The following is a 24,565-nucleotide window of genomic DNA, read 5'->3' on the forward strand; positions in this document are numbered from 1 at the left end:
TCAGGCACTCTGTCTATCAGAGCTAGTCCCTTAAATCTATTTCTCACTTCCACTGTATAGTCATAAGGGATTTGATTTAGGTCATACCTGAATGGTCTAGTGGTTTTCCCCACTTTCTTCAACTTAAGTCTGAATTTGGCAATAAGGAGTTCATGATCTGAGCCACAGTCAGCTCCCAGTCTTGTTTTTGTTGACTGTATAGAGCTTCTCCATCTTTGGCTGCAAAGAATATAATCAATCTGATTTCGGTGTTGACCATCTGGTGATGTCCATGTGTGGAGTCTTCTCTTGTGTTGTTGGAAGAGGGTGTTTGCTATGACCAGTGCATTTTATTGGCAAATCCCTATTAGTCTTTGCCCTGCTTCATTCCGTATTCCAAGGTCAAATTTGCCTGTTACTCCAGGTGTTTCTTGGCTTCCTGCTTTTGCATTCCAGTCCCCTATCATGAAAAGGATATCTTTTTCGGGTGTTAGTTCTAGATGGTCTTGTAGGTCTTCATAGACCCATTCAGCTTCAGCTTCTTCAGTGTTACTGGTTGGGGCATAGGCTTGGATTACCATGAGATTGAATGGTTTTCCTTGGAAATGAGCAGAGATCATTCTGTCGTTTTTGAGATTGCATCCAAGTACTGCATCTCAGACTCTTTTGTTGACCATGATGGCTACTCCATTTCTTCTAAGGGATTCCTGCCCGCAGTAGTAGATATAATGGTCATCTGAGTTAAATTCACCCATTCCAGTCCATCTTAGTTCGCTGATTCCTAGAATGTCGATGTTCACTCTTGCCATCTCCTGTTTGACCACTTCCAATTTGCTTTGATTCACGGACCTAACATTCCAGGTTCCTATGCAATACTGCTCTTTACAGCATCAGACCTTGCTTCTATCACCAGCCCCATCCACAACTGGGTGTTGTTTTTGCTTTGGCTCCATCCCTTCATTCTTTCTGGAATTATTTTCCACTGATCTCCAGTAGGATATTGGGCACCTACCTACCTGGGAAGTTCATCTTTCAGTGTCCTATCTTTTTGCCTTTTCATACTGTTCATGCGGTTCTCATGAAATGGTAGGGACCTAACAGAAGCAGAAGATATTAAGAAGAGGTGGCAAGAATACACAGAAGAACTGTACAAAAAGATTTTCACAACCCAGATAATCACGATGGTGTGATCACTCACCTAGAGCCAGACTTCCTGGAATGTGAAGTCAAGTGGACCTTAAGGAAGCATCACTATGAACAAAGCTAGTGGAGGTGATGGCATTCCAGTTGAGCTATTTCAAATCCCAAAAGGTGATGCTGTGAAAGTGCTGCACTCAATATGCCAGCAAATTTGGAAAACTCAGCAGTGGCCACAGGAACGGAAAAGGTCAGCTTTCATTCCAATCCCAAAGAAAGGCAATGCCAAAGAATGCTCAGACTACCACACAATTGCACTCATCTCACACGCTAGCAAAGTAATCATCAAAATTCTTCAAGTCAGGCTTCAATAGCATTGAAGAAGTTGGAGAAGACTCTTGGGAGTCCCTTGGACTCTGCTTAAAACTCCTTGTCACAGTGACTCAATTTTATTTCTCATTTTACAATACGTTGCTTATTTCTGCACCAAGATAAGCTGGAAGGATAGAGCCAAGTGAATAAACCTGGGGTGAAAAGGGCTGGAGAAATTAAGGGTAGAAGTGAGATATTTGAGCCTCCCTCAATGTTTCAGTTCAGTTCAGTTGCTCAGTCGTGTCCGACTCTTTGCGACCCCGTGAATCGCAGCACGCCAGGCCTCCCTGTCCATCACCATCTCCCGGAGTTCACTCAGACTCACGTCCATCGAGTCAGTGATGCCATCCAGCCTTCTCATCCTCTGTTGTCCCCTTCTCCTCCTGCCCACAATCCCTCCCAGCATCAGAGTCTTTTCCAATGAGTCAACTCTTCCCATGAGGTGGCCAAAGTACTAGAGTTTCAGCTTCAGCATCATTCCTTCCAAAGAAATCCCAGGACTGATCTCCTTCAGAATGGACTGGTTGGATCTCCTTGCAGTCCAAGGGACTCTCAAGAATCTTCTCCAACACCACAGTTCAAAAACATCAATTCTTCGGCGCTCAGCTTTCTTCACAGTCCAACTCTCACATCCATACAGGACCACTGGAAAAACCATAGCCTTGACTAGACCGACCTTAGTCGGCAAAGTAATATCTCTGCTTTTGAATATGCTGTCTAGGTTGGTCATAACTTTCCTTCCAAGGAGTAAGCGTCTTTTAATTTCATGGCTGCAGTCATCATCTGCAGTGATTTTGGAGCCCCCCCCCCCCAAATAAAGTCTGACACTGTTTCCACTGTTTCCCCATCTATTTGCCATGAAGTGATGGGACCAGATGCCATGATCTTCATTTTCTGAATGTTGAGCTTTAAGCCCACTTTTTCACTCTCCTCTTTCACTTTCATCAAGAGGCTTTTGAGTTCTTCTTCACTTTCTGCCATAAGGATGGTGTCATCTGCATATCTGAGGTTATTGATATTTCTCCCGGCAATCTTAATTCCAGCTTGTGCTTCTTCCAGCCCAGCGTTTCTCATGATGTACTCTGCATATAAGTTAAATAAGCAGGGTGACAATATACAGCCTTGACGTACTCCTTTTCCTATTTGGAACCCATCTGTTGTTCCATGTCCAGTTCTAACTGCTGCTTCCTGACCTGCATACAGATTTCTCAAGAGGCAGGTTAGGTGGTCTGGTATTCCCATCTCTTTCAGAATTTTCCACAGTTTATTGTGATCCACACAGTCAAAGGCTTTGGCATAGTCAATAAAGCGGAAGTAAGGAGATACCCCTTGTCCAATGTAAGGAGCAGGGGCTGTACTTTCCTGGAACAGCCGTGAATAGATACCCCACGCCCAAGGTAAGAGAAACCCAAGATGGTAGGTGTTGCAAGAGGGCATCATAGGGCAGACACACTGAAACCATACTCACAGAAAACTAGTCAATCTAATCACACTAGGACCACAGCCTTGTCTAACTCAGTGAAACCAAGCCATGCCCGCGGGGCAACCCTCAATGTTTACTACTCCAAAAATAAAACTAAGGCACTCACACCAGGGCTTTGCTGCTGGCATCTAGTGGGTAGAGGGGCAAGGACAGCCCTCCCACAGCAATGGATTATCCGGCCAGAGGTGAGTACAGGGTCACTGCTGACAGCCCCTGGCTTAGGCTTTAGGGCAGAGAAGGCACTAAGCTATCTGAAGGTGAGGGTCGCTCAGTCCTGTCCAACTCTCTGTGACCCCATGGACTGCAGCCCACCAGGCTCCTCTGTCCATGGGATTCTCCAGGCAAGGATACTCCAGTGGGCTGCCTTTTCCTTCTCCAGCAGGTCTTCCCCACCCAGGAATCGAACCTGGGTCTTCTATGCTGCGGGCCGATTCTTTACTCTCTGAGCCACCAGGGACACCCCCAGCTCTCCCAGGTTTCCAAACTGAACCTGTCATGTTTCAGACGAGGTCGCTAATTTCCCCACTGCGGTCACCGGCGCCCTGTCCGCCCTCCAAGGCTGCGCTGGGCGGGCAGGCCAGAGTCCCACCGTGCTTGGTTCACAGGGGCCTCTGTGCACCGGGAGGAGCGCGCCTGGCTTCGCGCAGAGACTCAAGCCCACGTGCCCGGGCGGCGCCTCTCAGGACCAAGTATCAGCCCGTGCGCCCCGCGAAGACCCGGGCTCGCCCGCTGAAGGCCTCCTAGGGCCGGGCCTTCGCTCCTCCTGCGGCCCCGGGTAGCGGTCCCCGCACTGGGGCTGGACCGGACCCGCGGCTCACCTGGCGCCTGGCTCGCCCCTGCTGTTCGGCTCCGCCCCAACCATGCGGCACCGCCCTCCGGTCCGGTTCGGTCCGGTCCGGTCGGGCCCGGCCCTCCCCCTCTGCCCAGCCCCTCCCGCTCGACCCCGGCCCTCCAGCTGGACGCGGGCCGTTTGGTCCGGCCCGGCCCCGCCCTCCGGCCCGGCCGCGCCCCTTCGTTCGTTCCCGCCCTCCGGCCCGAATCGCCCCGCCCCTCCTGTCCGAGCCCCGCTATCCTGTCCTGCCCGCCCCGCCCCTTCCCGTCTGCCCCGCCCCTGCCGCTTGGCCCGCTACCTCCCGCTCGGCCCCACCCCTCCCTTCGGTCCGGCTCTCCGTTCCGGCCCTCCCCGCCCCTCCCCTCGGCCACGCCCCTCCCGCTAGGCCACGCCTCTCCCGCTCCGCCTTGCCCTCCGGCCCGGCCCGCCCCGCCCCTCCCCTCGGCCACGCCCCTCCCGGCTGGTCCCTCTCTCCGGTCCAGCCGGGTGCGGCCCGGCCCGCCCCTCTCGGCGGGGTATTTACGCCCGGCGCCTCCGTCCATGCCCAGCCCGCTCCGGCCGCGCTCAGGTACGTTTCGGGATGCTGGGGCAGCGGAACCGGCCTGAGGGCGAGGCGGGCGGCGGGCGGCTGCGGGGGCGCTTGCCGGGCTGGGTTTTCTTTAGGATCAGGCGGCCGCGGCGGCCGTGGCTACCCGGTGAGTGTGCCCCGGGACCGGAGGACCCGCATGGGGGCGGCGCCCAGCCTTCCCGGGCCCCGCGTGCCCAGGTACCCTCGGCGAGCTCCGGGTTCTGCTGGGACTGGTCAGACTGTATGCTTCCCCGCTGGTGTGCTTTAGGGCCGAGGTGGAGAGGGCGTGTGAAAAGTAACCCTTGGATTGAGGTCCCCATGAACAGGAGGGGCTGTCGTTATAAGTGTTCTGGGGCATGGTGTGTCCAGGATTCCCCTGCACCCTCAGCGTTATACCACCCCAGAGAAAGGCCATGGTTTCAGTCATACTGGCCATGTAAACTAAGTATTTGGAACCACATGAGGCCAGTTCCAGTCCTAAGTGTTGTATTGCAGCGCAGCTTCTGGCCTGATCACTCCAGCCAGTACAGTAGAGAGAAACGAGGGTAAATGGAGCCACTGCTGTTTTCTGCTTGCACTAAGAGCGCGCTAAATACACAAAGGGCTTGCTGTCAGACCCCGGGAAGCCCACACACCTCGCCCACCACGCTTTCTGGACACGAGAAGGAAAAGCGTGTGCAGTTCTATTCACCATTTATTGAACACCGACTGTGGGCCAGGCGTCAGTTGCCGTAACCCCCTCAGTAAACCTATAGAGTAGAAAGAACCGTCCGGATTACACATTAGATAACACACACACACACACACACACACAGAGACCAGGCGGGGACAGCGCAGGAGCCAAGTCTCCAGTAAACCAGACTCTATGGGGATTAAGGCTCCCTCGATCCACCCCGGGGCTTCCCTAGTGGCGTTAGTGGTGAAGAACCCGCCCGCCAGTGCAGGAGACATAAAAGACATGGGTTTGAACCCTGGGCCAGGAAGGACCCCTGGAGGAGGTCGTGGCAACCCACTGCAGTATTCTTTCCTGGAGAGTCCCATGGACAGAGGAGCCTGGCAGGCTGTAGCCCACGGGGTCATGAAAGAATCGGACAGGACTTAGTGGCTAAACAGCAATTCTTAATTACACTGGAAACACTGGGGCACCACTCTGTAGCATCATTTGCACAGTGTGAAAAGAAATGGCGGTCTTACTTTGTCCCTATTGGAAATGAATGGTTCTCGAACAGTTCAAGTTTCTATTTGAAAAAGGAGGTTTTAGTTTGCTGTCCTCCCCTCTCTCTCTCTGTCTCGTATTTGGGGCGGGGGCGCTGCCACAGGGATGAGGGGTGGACTGCAGAGTCATGACCTGCTGCTCAGCCCTCATTCTGCTCCTTGGAGCCCAGCAGAACTAAGCTGCTTTTTAAATCAGCTCTTTCGGGAGCTGCTTTTGCTCCATTCTTTCCCATGTTGGACTACTTCCTTGATTCTGGCTGCTCTGCAGGTCAGCCGTCACAGAGTTTGCTAATTATGCTCATTTTGTGTTGTTTCTGTGCCTTGTTCCTGAGTTGAGTCTGCAGGGCCTGAACTATCAGAGCAATTCCCACCAGCGCTGAGGACCAGGACACTCCCGAGTCCCTGCCCGGGGGGCTCGGTGCCGCCTCTGGTGTTCTGTGTCAGTGCCCTGGGCAGTGCACGAAGCGGCGCTTCCTGTTTGATTTTGGGGCCTACATCAGCGTGGGCTGTTCACCTATCTCACAATTCATGTACTTTCTGCCATCAGAGTATCCTGAACAAACCTCTGGGCCTCACCTCTTCATTCCTTCCTTTTCAGTTTAGCGATTTTACAGGGAGTGGGTATGCTCTCGCCTTTAATGACCATCAGCAACTGTTGTCAGTGCAGAAAAAGAACTATTACCAGCCTCGCTGCGGCCTTTGAAGACCAGTGACCTTCTGCTTTTCTCTGTATTAGTGTTGAGCTATTGGATACTAAGGCCTGTCCTGCGGGCTCAGTGGAAAGAATCCTTCTGCCAGGCAGGAGCCTCGGGTTCATCCCTGGGTCGGAAAGATCCCCTGGAGGAGGAAATGGCAACCCACTCCAGTTTCTTGCCTGGAAAATCCATGGACAGAGGGGCCAGGTAGGCTGTAGTCCACGGAGTCACAAAAGAGTCAGACGTGACTCAGCTACTGAGCAAGAAACTGGATATTAAAGATGGAAGAGAATCTGTAGGGATAGTGTTTCCTCTCCTCTAGGTTCTTCCTGGCTGGTCGAATAATTAAATGGACCTCAGACAAATCAATAGCAGAAAACCAAGCCCACTGAATCTTGTGCAAACCTCGAAGAAACAAGGCTCAGGAAGTGACCAGGCAGGCAGCTTTGTGTGTGTGAAGATTTGACAGACGAGGGGGTTTGCCTGGGGCAGCAAGGTCGTGAAGTAACAGGGTTTGCTGGTCTCTTGAACAGCCTTTTCAGCCTTTCGTTCCCCTCTTTGGCCGTTAAGATGTCTCTCTACCTTCTGGTACAGGGAGGGTATTTCTACATGGAGATTTATTTTCAGCTCCAGGGGAAACAGAAGAAGAGTATGCTTTTTGCACCAGCTGTTTCTCAAGTCTCTTTCGGTTCATGTCAGTCGCTCAGTCGTGTCCGACTCTTTGCGACCCCATGAATCGCAACACGCCAGGCCTCTGTCCATCTCCAGCTCCCGGAGTTCACTCAGACTCACGTCCATCGAGTCAGTGATGCCATCCAGCCATCTCATCCTTGGTCGTCCCCTTCTCCTGCCCACAATCCCTCCCAGCATCAGAGTCTTTTCCAATGAGTCAACTCTTCACATGAGGTGGCCAAAGTACTAGAGTTTCAGCTTTAGCATCATTCCTTCCAAAGAAATCCCAGGGCTGATCTCCTTCAGAATGGACTGGTTGGATCTCCTTGCAGTCCAAGGGACTCTGAAGAGTCTTCTCCAAAACCACAGTTCAAAGCATCAATTCTTCGGCACTCAGCTTTCTTCACAGTCCAACTCTCACATCCATACAGGACCACTGGAAAAACCATAGCCTTGACTAGACGGACCTTAGTTGGCAAAGTAATGTCTCTGCTTTTGAATATGCTGTCTAGGTTGGTCATAACTTTCCTTCCAAGGAGTAAGCGTCTTTTAATTTCATGGCTGCAGTCATCATCTGCAGTGATTTTGGAGCCCCCCCAAATAAAGTCTGACACTGTTTCCATTGTTTCCCCATCTATTTGCCATGAAGTGATGGGACCAGATGCCATGATCTTCGTTTTCTGAATGTTGAGCTTTAAGCCAACTTTTTCGCTCTCCTCTTTACTTTCATCAAGAGGCTTTTGAGTTCCTCTCACTTTCTGCCATAAGGGTGGTGTCGTCTGCATATCTGAGGTTATTGATATTTCTCCCAGCAATCTTGATTCCAGCCTGTGCTTCTTCCAGCCCAGCGTTTCTCACGATGTACTCTGCAAAGAAGTTAAATAAGCAGGGTGACAATATACAGCCTTGACGTACTCCTTTTCCTATTTGGAGCCAGTGTGTTGTTCCATGTCCAGTTCTAATTGTTGCTTCCTGACCTGCATACAGGTTTCTCAAGAGGCAGGTCAGTGATCTGGTATTCCCATCTCTTTCAGATTTTCCCACAGTTTATTGTGATCCACATACTCAAAGGCTTTGGCATAGTCTCTTTACTTCAGAGCAATCAGTGTGCTGCAGTGCAGTCTTTTGCGTGAGCTGCCCTGCACGCCATCAAGAGCAGACATTACCCTGTGCGCCCCCGTCCTCATGCAGGGAGCAGAAATCAGGGAGCTGATGCAGGGCCTGGAGCGGGGTTGCCAGCCTGCAGCCCTGCGGCTTCATGAGCTTTCCTTGGGCTCACCTGCTCTGTCTCTCCCAGGTCGGTGTCAGGCTCAGCTGTCATCCCTTCCCACCATGCACAGAAACCCTGAACCCTCGTGTACTCCAGCCCATTCCCACAGTGTCCTGTTCTAGACCAAACACCCTCCGTGGCAGGGCTGTCGACCTCCGAGGCAGGGCCCTGGAGGTGGACGTGGGCGCGTCCCAAGGCCCTTGTCCGAAGCAGGATCAGCAGGGGAAACCCAGAGGAAACCGCGTTTTGTGCGACTACCTGCTTGCTGTCGAGGTAGAGCGTCAGTGCTAACAACAGTTAAGAGCAGCATGAGACGTGGTCGACCTGTGGCCTGAATTTGCATGACACTGATTTTAAATCCGTCCTTTCAGCCTGGCCACCATGGATGCACTGTCAGAAGGAAACGGCACCTTTGCCTTGACCCTTCTGAAAAAGCTGGGTGCGGACAACTCGAAAAATGTGTTTATCTCGCCCCTAAGCATCTCCTCTGCCCTGGCCATGGTCCTTATGGGGGCAAAGGGCAACACCGCAGCCCAGATGTGCCAGGTACGTTCGGGAAGCTGGTTGTGGGCGGCGGCTGATGCTCTTTCTTTGGTTGGTGAGCCCGGGTCCACGATCCGAATCTTACGGCCTTGCTCGACAGGCCTACTCCCCTGTCTGCCCCGTCCCTGCGCCCTCTCCAGTGTCTGTCTGGCGTGTGGCCTGGGGCTCCTGACAGCGCAGCACCTGATTCCAGCAGGACAGGCTTGAACGAGCAAGCGTTCATCGAGCCTCTGCTCAGACCTGCTGCCCAAGGCCGTGCTGGCCGAGGCCCTTCCTGCCGAGATGCCCAGAGCCAGCCCAGGTGGGCTACACAGGGTGTGGACGTCAGCTCCTGGGCCACAGTGGCGGCAGAGCACTGACCTCTGGCCCCTGGGGGTCACAGCCTTCCCACATGTGGGGTGCCCTTACCCTTCCCAAGGTCCTGGGGTCCAGAGGGCCTCCAGGTGTAACAGAGTCCTGATCCCGCCCTTGAGCCGGGGCCGTGAGTTTGACCTCTGCCCTAAGGCCATCACTTTCAGGGTCCTGTGCCAGCTGGAGAGGCTGGGAGTGAGAAGCACTTGCCCCCTCCACCCAGCAAGTGTCAGGACGCAAATACGTGGGTGCTCCTGCTCAGTCATCTCTGACTGTTTGCTTCCCCGTGGACGGCAGCCCTCCAGGCTCCTCTGTCCATGGGGTTCTCCAGAAAGAACACTGGCGTGGGTTGCCATGTCCTCCTCCAGGGCATCTTCCCGACCCAGGGATGGAACCCACGAGTCTTGTCTCCTGCCCCGGCAGGTGGATCCTTTCCCACTGTGCCACCTGGGAGACACACGTATTCCCTTTAAGTCCTGCTGAAAAGGGAGCAGTCCCCTCTTGAGCTCGGCACTGTCTCCCCTCCCGCTCTCCCAGGCTCTGAAGGGGTCGCCCTCTCTCTGGGCACCTCCTGTGTAGATTCCGATTCCAGGGGGAGGGCCGGCCTTCCCGCCCTGCACAGCCCTCTCTCCAGGGCTCCCGCCCGACTTCCTCTCCTCCAGCAGTAGCGCCCCCGGCCCTCGGCCTCGGCCGGCCGCTGGGTGCAAAGCCCGTGCCCAGGCTTTAGCTATGTGTTACTGTGGATCGGTGCCAGACAGCTGTCTGGACCTTCTCTCTGTGGCTCCTGAACAGACCACCCACGACCGGGAGTGACCGGGACCATGCCTGGGACTCTGCGGCCTGGCCGCACGGTGCCCGCTGGGCTCCTCCTGGTCCAGGAGCGGCCCCGATCCGCTAGGCACTCTCCTCCATGTGTCCGCTCTGCCGCGTTGTCATGAGGCCGCAGCAGGATGGCTGGGCGTTTCTGCACCCTGGCAGCAGGGGGCAAGACTGGGAACGTGGAGGTGCCAGGCCTCTACGAAGGCCTGGGCCCAGAAGAGCCACTTCTCCTGTCTCCCGCTGGTTGGAGCCCATCCCGAGGGCACTCCAGACCCGAAGACGTGGCCTGTTTGTGCAGAGACGGGAGGCCTGTCCGCGGTCCTGTCTGCAGGCAGACTGCTAGCACAGGGCCCTGGACTCGCCCAGGGACATTTCTTCGCCCGCCGTCGCAGCCTGAGCCCGAGCGGGAGGCGGGCTGGGGGGCTTCCCAGAGCCACTGTGTCTTTATTTGCGTGAGTCTTGTTTCAAGCTGCGGTGAGGATCAGTGCGGTGCTTAGGCTGACTTTAGTGTTGTGTCCGTTTCCTGTAGTCAGGGCGTACTGCAGTGGTGGGTTTTATCTGTTTTTGATTTCAGACGCTTTCTCTAAGCAAGTGCAGAGGTGAAGAACATGATGTCCACCAGGCTTTCGAGAGGCTTCTCAGTGAAGTTAATATGACTGGCACACAGTACTTGCTCAGAACCGCCAACAGGCTTTTTGGACAGAAGCCTTGCGATTTCCTCTTGGTAAGTCATACTCCCGATTGCCCGAAGCAGATAGAGACCAAAGTCCTGTGTAGTCGGGAGGCGGACCTTGTGGTGCAGAGAGGCCTTGTGGGCTGAGACCCACACGGTGGGCGGGATGTGGGACCCCAGTCACGACCTCACGCTTCCTGGAACCGTTCGGTCATTGCCTGTAAGAGGAGCCCTGTAACAGCCCTGTTCATGTGTTCCTGAAGCTTCGATGAGTTGATCATCAGAGAACTAACACAGACCATACCACACTTGCAGGTGAGCTGGCCCAAACAGGGGAGTGATCGAATAGAATATTTCTGATGTTGTTTTTCACACGTTGGAAGTTTTGGTGCATTGTGAGACTTGTTCAATTGTTTTATACATGTCAATAGTTTTGTCTTTTTTACTCTGGTTCTATTTAATTAGAGTGCTTCCATGGTTTTCAATTTTTTTCATACCCACCTCAAGTCATCTGTTAGTGTGTTCTTATTATGTAAAAACACAGACAAGGCCAGAGTCCTCCCAATCTCGTCCCCACCCTGCCCCCACACCCCGTATCAGGGCTTGGGCCCTGTACACAGAGAAAGTCTTTGCATCTTACTGCCTTTGTGCCTATTGTGGTTCAGTCGCTGAGTCCTGTCCAACTCTTTCTGAGCCTGTGGGCTGCAGCAGGCCAGGCTCCTCTGTCCTCTCTACATCCCAGAGTTTGCCCAGAGTCATGTCCATTGAGTTGCTGATGCATCCAACCCCTCATCCTCTGTCGGCCCCTTCTCCTTGGCCTTCGATCTTTCCAGCATCAGGGTCTTTTCCAACGTGTTGGCTCTTCCTATCTGGTGGGCACAGGGATGGAGCTTCAGCCTCAGCAGCAGTGTGTGTCCGCCTCACCCTTTCTCAAGGTGGTGGGCAGCGTGCTCAGGAGTGGCTGTACTGAGACGCAGCCACCAGCCCCCGGGTGGGCGTGGGGTGGGGCCCAGCCCGGGCCGAGCCGGCAGGGACCGTGTGTGTGTGGTTCTGTCCTGTGTGTGCGTGCTACTCAGATGGACTTTAGAAGGAAGGGACAGAGGGAGGCTCTCAGATCCCAGTGAATTCTGCCTCATTCCTGCCCCGTTGGCTTCAGCCCTTCCCGTCGTCCTCAGGAAGGGTAGTGGGTGGGCACGTCCACCCTCTGCTCAGCGCTACACATGCTGAGCCTTTAACATTCTGATTGTTCATGAGACTGAGCAGCTTCGCTTATGGATGAAACATTTGGATCTTTTCTGAAAATTGCCTATTTATGTGTCCTTTGTGTAGTTTTACTTTTGGGATTTATGTGTTTTTTTTTTTAACTGAGTTCTTTGTATGTTTAAGATAGCGATCTTATTCTGTTATATAACCTTTTTCATTATTTTTCACATTGTTTCAGACTCTAAATTAACTATTTTAAAACAGGTGGTGTAAAGTGAATGTAGTCAGCATGAGGTCAGATATTTGTACGGTTTGTACGGCTTGGTATGAATTGTTTTTACAACCTGGTTTACTTGTTTTGATCAGTCTTAGCTACATGCTAGTTTAATGTCATCTTTTTTTTTCAGTTCTCCCAGTTTATTGCTACCAACCCATCTCCCTCCACCCTCATGCCTGCGTGCTCAGGCATATAAGCCTGTGGACTGCAGCCTGCCAGGCTCCTCTGCCCATGAACTGTCCCAGGCAAGAACCCTGGAGTGGGCTGCCATTTCCTTCTCCTGGTACTGTCATCTTTGTGTAATCCTTAGATATTCAAAAAAGAAAAATTCCCAATAAACACAAAGAATTGGCTAATTTTCCTTAAGTTCCTTTCTTTTCTAGAGGATATTTGAAGAAAATCATTGATGTTTAAAGTGTTATTTTTATATGGGCTATAAAATAAAACATTCAAAATATTTGTCAGTTATTTCACAGTGATCGAGTGTTCCAAGGATCTAATACCAATCACAGTGTATGATTAGATATTCCTTTAGTTTGCTCTTTGACTGGTCATTATTACTAAACAGTAATTTAAGAAGCAGGCCCTTGTTTTCAGGTGTGTTTAAAAGCTGTTGAAATCACCAGAGTATGAGGAGGTATCGACTTGGAGGAGACCGCTTTGCTTCCAGACTATTTTCTTAGACTGAGACACTGACGTCTTTTTCAAAAGCCCCGATTAAGAATGGAGCAGTAGGTTGGCAGAGCCTGAATGACGTGAGGGTTCTATGAAATGAGGCACCCGGACCACGAGATGCAGGGTCCACGGTGTGGGGAGAACTCAGCCACGTGACATCGGACAGAGCCAATTTTCCTGGTCCTCAGAGCACCTCTGAGACGTAGCTACCACTGCGTCCTTGCTTCCAGGGGGCAAGGAACCAGAGAGACGCAGCGGCCTTTCCAGGGTCACACAGGAGGGAAGCCCGGGGCGCGTGCTGGCGGCAGTGTTGCCACGTTGCCCTGAATGGCTGTGTTGTTCTTGCCTAGTCGCTCAGTTGTGTCTGACCCTTTGCGGCCCCAGGGACTGTAGCCCACCAGGCTCCTCTGTCCATGGGATTGTCCAGGCAAGGATACTGGAGTGGGTTACCATTTCCTTCTCCAGGGGATCTTCCCACAAAGAGATCAAACCCTCATCTCCAACATTTGCAGGCGGATTCTTTCCACTGTGCCACCTGGGAAGCCTGAGCTTTACTCAGTTATTTATTCAGTGTAGCTGAAAACTGAGAAAGTGGATTGAAGGTTAATTGCTAACATTCCTTTGTGCATTACACAAGTAACCGTCGAATGATCAGTGTTGAGGTTATGCGTGGTGAAGAAGTCAGCCGTTGGCGTTGTCTGTTTCTGTAGCCATGTGATTCTGTCATTCCGTCTCTCCTAGTCTTTCAAATATGCCTGCCGCGTGTTCTACCAAGCAGAGGTGGAAGAGCTGGACTTTGTCAGCGCTTCGGAGGAGTCCAGGAAGCACATGAACACCTGGGTAGCTGAAAAGACAGAAGGTGAGGATGTGTCACTACTTCTGTTTGCACAGTATTTGAATCGGTCTTATTTTCCATCAGTTCCTTCTCAAGACCGTCGAATGTAAACAAAAATGGCTTTTTTCTCTAAAGACCTGGAACTTTCAAACCCACTTCTGAAATTTAATCAGCAACCAATTTCTCTAGCTTTCCCCCTCCTCATCAATATTCGGTGCACCTCTTCCAGAGCAATCACACTCTGACTTTTGGCTGTTGCTGTTAATGTTCCTATAGTCTGCCTTTTCACAAAGGGCAGAAGGCAGACTCTGGATGTGGCGCCACCTCCCTGCCCGTCCAGCAGAGCACGTGCTCTGCGGGTCGCTGAGCATCACTGCAGGACACGCGGGCAGGCCCTGGGCCACCTGCGCTTATCCGTTTCCGTGCTCTCCACACTGGCTTCGACCTCTCCCCTTCAGGAGGGTCCCCTCACGCTGTAGACCGAACATTCCTTTTTCTGCAACTGTGAATGATTCTGCCCTTATTATTTGTTCATTTATGTGTTTTATGCAACTCATGGTATCTTTCTGAGCAGAGACTTGAAGGTTTTTGTCCCTGATTTTGCTTTCAGGCCAGGCTCCCTGCATGGGTTTCCCTGGTGGCTCAGATGGCAAAGAATCACCTGCCAGAGCAGGATAGGCGGGTTGGATCCCTGGGTCAGAAAGATGCCCTGGAGGAGGAAATGGCAACCTGCTGCCGTATTCTTGCCTGGGGAACCCCAGGACGCAGGAGCCTGGTGGGCTACAGTCCACGGGGTCGCAAAGAGTGGGACCCAACTTATCGAGTAAACAGACAACTCTCTGCACGTGGTTGTCTGGGGGACAGTGAACCCTCTGGTCTGGGCACTGACTCCTCCAGGGGACGGGCCAGTAACTACCCTGCCCAGCACCTCACCAGGAAACCCTGTTAGCTAACTGGTCCTTTAAATCTTCCGTGCAGGTAAAATTAGAGACTTACTCCCTGAAAATTCACTTAACCCCATGACACGTCTGGTTCTCGTGAATGCCATCTACTTCAAAGGAAACTGGGATGAACAGTTTAACAAAGAGTTCACGCAGGAAAAGCCATTCAGAGTCAGCAAGGTGAACAAGAATGTTTCATAAAGTGAAGGAGGTTTTGGAAACAGTCCCTGGGGTCCCCTTGCTTTATGGATCGTGCCAGAAGGCTGACCTTCAGGAACTTGAGCCTCTTGTGGCCTTGGCGGCCCAGATGTGGATCCGGGCAAACCCTGGCTTCCTCTCCCCATGCTCCTCCTCTGCTGTGTCATCAGGGGTGGTCTGTGCGGAGGGTGTACCGTCTTGTATTACACATCCCACGGGGCAGCTCGCAGGTCTCTGGGCCTGCTAGAGCCCCCGAGACCCAGTTTAAACTCCAGACTGTAGCTGTGACGCTCATGGTCCTGGATCCTACCGTCTGACCCCTCCCGTCAGGCGCTACCTACACAGACGCCTTTCTCTGCGGGGCGTCCAGGAGCCTTCCTAGCGGTCTCCACGGCCCGGGTTCCTGGTTCCCGTGTCCCTCCTCTGACTCTCACAGAGCCCATGGCCTCTCACAGTGGCTCTGACCCCCCAGAGCCCCTTGGGCCCACGTGCAGGACCCGGGAGGTTACTTGGAAGTTTTCCTGAGGACGTGGCTGGGCTGACAGTGGCGGGGGTAGGAAGCACAAGTGAGCTTGCCTTGTGGTTTTCTGATCCTTGTATCTATTTACTCGGCTGTGCGGGGCTCCTTGCCGCTCAGCGTTTCCTGCCGCTGCCGAGGCGGAGGCCCTCTGGGCTCGGGGCTCAGGATTCTCCTGCTGGTGCTTCTCCTGGTGCGGAGCTCGGGCTCCTGGCCCGTGACCGCAGGAGCTGTGGCTCCCGGGCTCTCAGCCCAGGCTCAGTAGCTGTGGCCCGTGGGCTTAGAAGCCCCTGGGCTGTGGGGTCTTCCCAGACCAGGGCTGGAGCCTGTGTCTCCTGCATTGGAAGGCGGGTTATTTGCCCCTGAGCCACCAGGCGGCCCTGTTGTCTTTAAAACCAGAGCCCACATGGTTGTTGATGGTCAGCTGTGGGCGGGAAGGCCAGGCGCCCAGGACACGGCGGGATGAGTGGTGTCGCCATGAGCAGAGGTGGGAACATACAGATGGAGCAGGCGGAGGGGACACGAGCCGCCAGTGTGCGAGCCGAGCTGGAGGCTCCTTTGCGTCCAGATGAGGATGTCAGGCAGGTAGGCGCCGGGGGCGAGGTCCTGCCGGGAACGTCCGAGTGGAGCCCTCCTGGGTCAGCAGGAGAACAGCATCCTGAGGCCTGAGTGCCGGGAACCAGGGGTGGGAGCTGGAGCCGTGCAGACGACCTGACGAGGCGGAGCTGAGGGGCGTCTGGAGACAAGACAGAGTGTGTGGGCGCAGGGGCCCGGCTCTGATGACTCGTCCCGCGTGTCCACAGGTCTTGTTTCAGTTAACGTTTATCCATTTCCTTTATAGAATGTGGAGAAACCTGTGCAAATGATGTTCAAGAAGTCCACCTGTAAAATAACCTACATTAGAGTAATAAGCACCCAGATTCTGGTGCTTCCCTACGTCAGCCAAGAGCTGAACATGGTCATCCTGCTGCCCAGTGAAAGAACTGACTTGAAAAGGGTAACCAGGCAGCCGTGGCCTGGGGCTCGGGTCTCGTCCGCATCCCTGCTGAGCACTGGGCTCCGGGAACTCGTGTGAAGCCGGCAGGCTACCCCTGGGTCGCAGTGCACGTTGTGTGGGTCACAGCGGACTATTCTGGGGCAGGGCTGCTGCAGACCCTGAGATCTTCTACCTTCTCCTCCAGGTGGAAAAAGCCCTGACCTACGAGAAATTCATTGCGTGGACGAAGCCAGCTCTCATGGAAGAGAAGGAGGTGGACGTGTTTCTTCCCCGGTTCACTCTGGAGGAGAGTTACGACATGGAAGAGTTACTCCAAGAACTGGGCATGACCGACGCCTTTGCGGAGGCCCAGGCTGACTTCAGCGGGATGTCGTCCCGGCGAGGCCTGCACCTGTCCAAGGTCGTGCACAAATCCTTCATGGAGGTCACCGAGGAGGGCACGGAGGCCGCGGCTGCCACAGGGGCGGCGGTCATGACGCGCTCCCTCAGCGCTGGGCCCCAGTTCTGTGCTGACCGCCCCTTCCTCTTCTTCATCCAGCACGGCAACACCGGGGCCATCCTGTTCTGCGGCCGCTTCTGCTCGCCGTGACGAGGTGTGGGGGCCCCCGGTGCTCCTCTCTGCTCTCCCTGATCTCTGCGAAGAGCCTGGAACCCAAAGTGACCTTAGCGAAGGTCCACAAATAAAGGGCTGCTTTGGACCGCCTGTGTGTGTGTGTCTGCGTGTGTGTGTGTGTATCTGTGTGTGTGTATCTTTGTGTCTGTGTATGTGTGTGTCTGTGTGTATCTCTGTGTCTGTGTGTGTCTGTATCTTTGTGTGTGTGTGTCTGTGTGTGTGTCTCTGTGTGTCTGTGTGCCTGTGTCTTTGTGTGTCTGTGTGTATCTGTGTGTCTCTGTCTGTGTGTCTCTGTGTGTCTCTGTCTGTGTGCCTGTGTGTGTGTGTCTGTGTCTTTGTGTGTCTGTGTGTATCTGTGTGTCTCTGTGTGTGTGTGTGTCTGTGTGTGTATGTCTGTGTGTGTCTCTGTGTGTCTCTATGTGTCTGTGTCTGTGTGTGTGTGTTTTCATGTCCCGTGCCTTCTCAGAGCTGCAGCTGCAATTGGAGATGGGCACTCGGTGGTCCTGCCGGTGGGGAGCACTGGCTCCTGCTCTCTGGGTCCTCCCTCCACCCGCCCCGTCCAGGTCCTCGAGGAGCGTGCTCTGCTCCAGGCCTGGAAGGATGAGCGGGCTTCCCTGTCTCCTCTGCTCAGTGGCCCTGCTCCTGAGACCAGAGTGAAGCAGAGGCTACGGCAGCCCCGGGGAGGGGGAGCGGGCCTCAGAGACCCCCGAATGTGAGCTCTCCATAAACCAGGAGAAGAGGGGAGGGCCGTGGACCCAGACCGGGAGAAGTCCATCCCCGAGCCACTGTGTCTGCATTGGAGGGTCTGTGGTCAGAGGCCTGTTCAAGTGCTTGACCGTCCACACTCTGAGCATGTTCAGTTGCCCCCGGGGTCAGAGATGAGCAGACAGGCCCTGTTCACGAGATGGGGGCATTTCAGACCACGTCATGGAAGCACGCCGGGTGACTTTCCATCCTGCCGCTGGTTCTGGAGAGAAAGAGGTGGCTACGGTTTCAACCAGTCCATCCTAAAGGAAATCAGTCCTGAAGGTTCATTGGAAAGAGTGATGCTGAAGCTGAAGCTCCAATACTTTGGCCTTCTGATGCAAAGAGCTGACTCATATGAAAAAACCTTGATGCTGGGAAAGATTGAAAGCAGGAGGAGAAAGGGATGACAGAGGATGAGATGGTTGAATGGCATCACGGACTCAATGGACATGAGTTTGAGTAACTCCGGGAGTTGGTGATGGACAGGGAGGCCAGGCGTGCTGCAGTCCATTGGCTCCCAAAGAGTCGGACACGACTGAGCGACTACACTGCACGAAGCTTTCTGCAGCCGCCCGTGTTCCCTGCTGAGACGTGGGGCACACACCCAGCCGATGCTGAGGTTTGGGTGGAGAGCGATGCGGGGTCCACTGGCCTCCCTGTGGCGTCATCAGGAGCTGGGCTCCCTCTAACCTAATGGTGTGACCCACATTCTCAGCCTGTCTCTAGTCCGCTGTCTCTGTGTGCCCAAGTCAGCACCTGAGCCATGGGGAGAGACAGGCTACAGAGACGCTGCCCTTGGGAGTGGGCAGCGGGGCCAGTGGCGTCAGCGCCCGCCTTCCCCCAGCCTGTGCCCACTGTCGCCTGAAGTGAGCTGTCTGTCCAGCCAGGGTCAGAGGCGTCTGTCCTTCGTCCCCATCAGGCCATCAGCAGGGACCTGTGAGGATGGACGCCGTGGTCCCGGGTGTTACAGAGCCTGTCACGCAGCTCGGCCTCTGCCCGTCTCTCTCTTAGCCTGACCTACTGCACTACATGTTGGGCAGTTTCCTCAAACTAGATTTTTCAATATGATCCTATTAAAATTTTCAATAGAATTGCCTTATAATATCCCATGCGTTTGTCATCAATAAACTCGGAATTCCTGTCCTCGTCATAGTCCTTCCCTGGTGGCTCAGGCCGGGAAGAGTCGCCTGCAGTGCGGGAGACCGGGCTTCGGTCCCTGGGTTGGGAAGGTCCCCGGGAGATACTGGCTCCCCACTCCAGGATTCCAGCCTGGAGAATCCCACAAACTCGGGGTCGCAGAGAGTCAGACGTGACCAAGCCACCCTCGCCATCACTTACCGTCCTCCCGGTTGATCTTGTCTGTGACCAGCTCTGGCTTCAAGGAGGGGTGGCCGGTGGGCCTCCCTGGGCCCCCGAGAAGGACCCCTGGCTCCGTGCTCTGCTATCATTGTCTTCAGAGTCTTCACAGCTTTTGAGCAGAGGGTCCTGCATTCTCATTTTGCACCAGCCCTGCAGATTACGGAGCCAGTCCTGCCATGGACTACAGAATTTTTTATGGAGAAAAATAGTCTTTTTTCAGATGCTGAATACCATTAAAGCGCAAAGCAAATCCTGCGAAATGGAAGATCTTCTGAATCCAAACTGTTCACATTAAAATATATAGACATTTTGGTTGGGATATTTCTATAGTTGGCTTTTCAACTCCACACAGCCTGAGTTTCCATGAGAGAAAGAGATAGCACAGTTCAGTCACTCAGTCGTGTCTGACTCTTCGCACGCCCATGGACTGCAGCATGCCAGGCCTCCCTGTCCATCACCAACTCTCGGTACTTACTTAAACTCATGTCCACCGAGTCAGTGATGCCATCCAAGCATCTCATCCTCTGCCGTCCCTTCCCCTCTTCCCTTCAGTCTTTCCCAGCATCAGGGTCTTTTCCAGTGAGTCAGATCTTCGCATTATGTGGCCAAAGTATTAGAGTTTCAGCTTCAGCATCAGTCCTTCCAATGAACATTCATGACTGATTTCCTTTAGGATGGAATGGTTGGATCTCCTTGCAATCCAAGGGACTCTCAAGAGTCTTCTCCAACACCAGCGTTCAAAAGCATCACTATTCGGTGCTCAGCTTTCTTTATGTCCAGCTCTCCCATCCATACATGACCACCAGAAAAACGAGGTAGCCCCGTGTGACAGTCAATTTTGTGTGGCGCCTTGACTGGCTCAGAGGACCAGTTAATTGGTCTAACACCCCTCAAGGTGCTGCCCTGAAGGTAGTTTTTACGGGAAATGAGGAATAAATGAATCGACTCTCTGTAAGGCAGACTGGCCGCCAGCACGTGGGGGGTCCTGGTCTAGTCAGCTGACAGTGACTGAGGTCCCCTAAGGAGGAGGCGCTTTCCTCCAGAGGCCTGTGGACTCAGCGGCACAGAGCGCTTCCCTTCCCCCACCTCCTGCAGCAGGCACAGGCTCCCCTCCCTTCCTTTCTCTCTGTTCAAACCTCAGAAAGCGCCGGAAAGTGGTGGCTGTCTGCTTTAGCGCCTGCACTGCCCAGCCCTGTAGTCCCACTCCTCACTCTCAGCCTCCCGGAAGGAGGGCCTGACGGTCCTGGCAGCCCGCTCTGCCTGTACTTGCAACATTCCTTGCCTATCTGAGGTCACAGGTGCAGGTGGCATGTCCCGCCCTCCTGGGGAGGAATAGTTATCCTCCTCTTCCGAGCCAGCGTCCTCGGGTCAGTGTCCCTCTGGCCTTTGGCTCACCCTCAGTGCTCCTTGGGCTTCCCGGGTGAGGAATCCGCCTGCCAATACAGCAGATGAAGGGTGATCCCTGGGTCGGGAAGGTCCCCTGGAGGAGGAAATGGCCACCCCTCCAGGATTCTTGCTGGGAAACCCCGTGGAGAGAGGAGCCTGGTGGGCTACAGTCCATGGGGCCGCAGTGTTGGACACAAATTAGCGACTGAGCAAAGCAAGTGAAATAAATCCTGGAGCAGCAAAGCTGCTGGTGGACACGGTCACGACCCCACCCCCACCTTACCCACCCAGCCCTGCTTTTGTCCCGAGGAGCCCCCAGAGGCACAGACAGCCCTTCCCCCGCTTCATGGCGTGGTCTCACAACCTAAGATCCAAGCTCTTTGCCATCACTGGCAATCTGGAAGAAAGATCCCATGATGATCCATCTGCTTATGAAAATGGGCCTGAAACAAAATGGCCATTCCTCAAATCCTCGACACAGAAGGCCCGCGTGAGGCACAGCTCCACTTCTGGCTGTGGCCCAGAGGAACTGAGAGCAGCGTCTCAGACACACACTTGCAGCCCCGTGTGTTTAGCAAGATTATTCACAACAACCGAGAGTGCAAGCCTCCCACATGTCCGTGCGGAGACAAATGGTAACAAAGTGTAGTCTCTACACACAATGGAGACACATCCAGCCTTTAAAAGAGGAAGGTAAGCGGGACACAGGCTCTGACGTGGATGACCCTTGAGGATAGGACGCCAAGTGAAACACACCACTCACAAAACGACAAATCCTGTGTGATCCAACCCACATTCTTGCCAAAATCTGTACTCCCTGTCTTCCTTGATCTCCCGAGTTTGACACTTTTGGGAAATGAAAGTGGAGGTAGCCTGGGTCACGCTTCAAAGAAAGGGCAGCATACTTCTGACCGACTTCAGACCCTGGACCCTGCCTGTACCTCATACCTGCCTGCAAGCATGACAATCGTTACCAACAAGTAAGGGGCACTTTAGGTACCAAAGCATTGGGTTTGGAATTTCTAGCTCCTGATATTAGGCCCCAGTCTAAGGAACCTTCTGACTCACATGGTGAGACAAACAGCATTGTAACAGTTGAAGGAAGAAACCGGAGCTGCGTTTGTTCACAGCGACGATGCTGATGTCAGCGTGCAGTCTGGGGTTATTAACCGCAGCCCCCATGACCGCAGTGGGACGTCGCACCCTTGTGGTGGACGCACAGCCCGGCATCCTTTCCCAGCTGGGGGCCAGACTGACTCTTCGGGATTTCCCAGGGATGGAAACGTCTGGGTGTCGGCTGGGAACGCACCTGGGTGATGTGTGTGCTCTTACTTCTCTCTGTTGTTTCTATTTCTTTTCTTTTGAGACCTGCATGCTGAAATTAAGTTCAGGGAGCTATCGACAATGAAACCTCTATATTTGTGTGTAACAAGCTGGAATCAGGACTGCCGGCAGAAACACCAATAACCTCAGATACGCAGATGACACCACCTTTATGGCAGAAAGCGAGGAGGAACTAAACAGCCTTTGATGAAAGTGAAAGAGAGGAAGGAGAAAGTTGGCTGAAAACTCAACATTCAAAAAGGGAAGGTCATGGCATCTGGTCCCATCACTTCATGGCACATAGATGGGAAAACAGTGGAAACAGTGAGAGACTTCATTTTCTTGGGCTCGAAAATCACAGCAAATGGTGACTGAAGCTGTGAAATTAAAAGACGCTTGCCCCTTGGATGACAACTTATGACCAACCTAGACAGCATATTAAAAAGCAGAGACATTTCTTTACTGACAAAGGTTCATCCAGGGAAAGCTTTGGTTTTCCCAGAAGTCACGTATGGATGTGAGGGTCGGATCATAAAAAAGACTGAGCGTCAAAGGATTGATGCTTCTGAACTGTGGGGCTGGAGAGACTCTCGACAGTCCCTATGACTACGAGGAAATCAAACCAGGCGATCCTAAAGGAAATCAGTCCTGAATATCGGAAGGACTGATGTTGAAGCTGAAGCTCCAATATTTTGGCCACTAGATGCAAACACCTGACTCATTGGACAAGACCCTGATGCTGGGAAAGACTGAGGGCTGGAGGAGAAGGGGGTGACAGAGGATGAGATGGTTGCATGGCATCACCGACTCGATGAGTTTGAACAGGCTCCGAGAATTGGTGATGGACAGGGAGACCTGGCGTGCTGCACTCCATGAGGTCTCAAAGACTTGGACATGACTGAGCGGCTGAAATGAACTGAACAAGGGGTTTCTTTTGTTAAGGAATCCTTTGAACGGAAAATGAAGGTAAAACTTCTGGCAAACCAATTCAGGACATGGGGACTTAAATGTGGCTCTTCTTCGTCGAGAATTGCATGTTTTTCTGCGGAACTCTGTTTTGGATGGTGGTGCAGACAGCAACCTGAAGGCAACCCAGCAGCAGTCGGGGGCTCTCTGCGGTTCTCGGCTCAGACTACACAATTCCTCAGCCACATCTCCCCTGCTTAGAGCTGGGTCACACCTGCCCTGCCCCTGGCGTGCGGCTCTGAGGCTCTGAGAGCTGAGTGTGCGTGGTTCCAGCTCAGAGAAGTGTTGGCGGCGGGTGCTGAGGGCAAGGGGCTCTCGCCCACCAGGGCCTGTTGCCCAGAGTCACCGGTTATGAGCCCGGGCAGCCAGGACTGACTGCTTGTGAGTCAACAGGTGAGTAACCAGGTGTCTTGGTTTCCGATAACCGATCACCACAAACTCAGGGTGAATGTGTCCTGGAACCTCGCCGTATGCAGGACATTAACATACGCTCCATATCATGTATGTAATTCACATGTAATGTGATCAACAACAGCACTCAGCGCCAGGGTATGTGCACGTTCGCCTGAGATGTGTCCAGGGATCCCAACTGGGCTTCCCCAGGGTCCTGGTTCTGCTCATGGAGCAGGTAATCTCTGGCCGGGGTGGGGGTCGGGGTGGTGGGGGATACAGGAATCACCTAAACTCTCATCGTGACAAAGTCTCCGCTGGGTCTGGAAAATTCTGTGAAACTGCTGGTGAAGCATTTTCACGTTCGTTTCTGTATATGCCCTTCCCTGTATTCCCCAGGCCAGGTTAGATTCAGCCCAAAGAGACGTTTCCTGTCTTTCTCCGGTTATCGTGGTTTCTGCCTTCCTGAGCTGAATGAGTCTGTGACATCATTATCAGCTGGTGGGCACTGTCCCCCTTGAAGACAGGTAGCACGCCCGGAGGTGTTTCTGTTCCTAATGGAGGGAGGTGCAGCTGGCCTCTAGTGGAGGGGCACAGGAACCACGTCAGGAATGGTCATCTGACCCCACTTGTCAGCGGTGCTGCCTGTGAGCAATGCTGGCTGGACACGTAATTGGGCCCCTTTCACGTCGGAACCCACCACATCTCCAGCACAGCGATGTGTCTGGAGGTTTCCCTTTGGGGGCCTAGTGGGTGACGTGCAAAGTCAGTGGTGGTATTTCCCGTCAACAGTGGTGGAGACAGATGTGTACCAAGCTTCGCATCACTTCTCACTGAAGTTAACAAACGTGACACGCACTGTCTTCTGGAAACTGCCCACCAACTCTGTGGAGCAAATAGGTATAACTGCTGTCAGGAAGTCAGGTTCAGACATGCATGGAAAGGAAATACGAGCAACGCTGGCACATGTCTTAAACGCGGGCTGAGAGATACACCTCTGAAACTCTGATTTTGAATTTGAATATTGCCTCTGAATTATGTCTGCCTCCTTTCTTGTTTCTGTGGCCCCCCTCCTTGGCGTCACTTTCATAAGCCCACTCCTTGTATCTCAGCCTGTGCGTCCCCCTGACTCCCTGTTCCCACTGTCCTGTAGGGGGACCACCTGGGTCCTCCCTTCCCAGCTCTCCGTTCCTGGGCAGGTCATCGCCACCCTCGCCGCCCCACCCAGGACCTCTTACCCCTTTCTGAGGCACACTGCGATTGCTTCAGTTCTGAGTCTCAGGGAATTTTACCCCTATCATTTGACTTCTTCTTGAGTGTCTCTTTAGGTCCAACCTGGTCCTCTCCTCTGCGTCATAAATCCACATTAGGACGGAACAGGGCTTTTAGAGAGAAACCTCTTTGTGAAACTGAAGCTTTCAATCTGTGTAGCTTTCATAAAATTCCTTGGTCTGGAAAAAACCCTCCGTACAGCCAAACTTGAAGTCCCGCTTTCTGCCATGTGACATGCAGGGTGGCGGTGGGGTGAG

At 53.5% G+C, this 24,565-nt stretch overlaps 2 protein-coding genes across 10 annotated transcripts in view; both read left to right on the forward strand.

Moving 5' to 3' along the window:
* The window catches only part of LOC121815993 (serpin B6-like), a 29,943-nt gene extending 12,988 nt beyond the window's left edge, over positions 1-16,955 (forward strand). For 3 of the 9 annotated variants that reach the window (XM_060403810.1, XM_060403812.1, XM_042237112.2), the window contains exons 5-10: positions 8,595-8,769; positions 10,511-10,660; positions 13,506-13,623; positions 14,578-14,720; positions 16,097-16,252; positions 16,437-16,955. In XM_060403810.1, coding sequence (XP_060259793.1) covers positions 8,605-8,769; positions 10,511-10,660; positions 13,506-13,623; positions 14,578-14,720; positions 16,097-16,252; positions 16,437-16,841 — 1,137 coding nt within the window. In that variant the 5' untranslated portion in view covers positions 8,595-8,604 and the 3' untranslated portion in view covers positions 16,842-16,955. Of the gene's footprint in view, positions 1-4,265; positions 7,957-8,436; positions 8,497-8,594; positions 8,770-10,510; positions 10,661-10,872; positions 10,925-12,219; positions 12,373-13,505; positions 13,624-14,577; positions 14,721-16,096; positions 16,253-16,436 lie in introns of those variants that run through there. The other 6 variants (XM_060403811.1, XM_042237111.2, XM_042237114.2 and 3 more) reach the window with 6 other exon arrangements.
* LOC101116548 (serpin B6) overlaps positions 4,266-24,565 on the forward strand; it is a 40,310-nt gene continuing 20,010 nt past the window's right edge. Inside the window, exon 1 of the mRNA XM_060403803.1 lies at positions 4,266-4,371. The gene's annotated coding sequence lies outside the window, so the exon portion shown is untranslated. The remainder of the gene's footprint in view (positions 4,372-24,565) is intronic.

This window comes from Ovis aries, chromosome 20, assembly GCF_016772045.2.
Source record: "Ovis aries strain OAR_USU_Benz2616 breed Rambouillet chromosome 20, ARS-UI_Ramb_v3.0, whole genome shotgun sequence".
Lineage (NCBI taxonomy): Eukaryota > Metazoa > Chordata > Mammalia > Artiodactyla > Bovidae > Ovis > Ovis aries.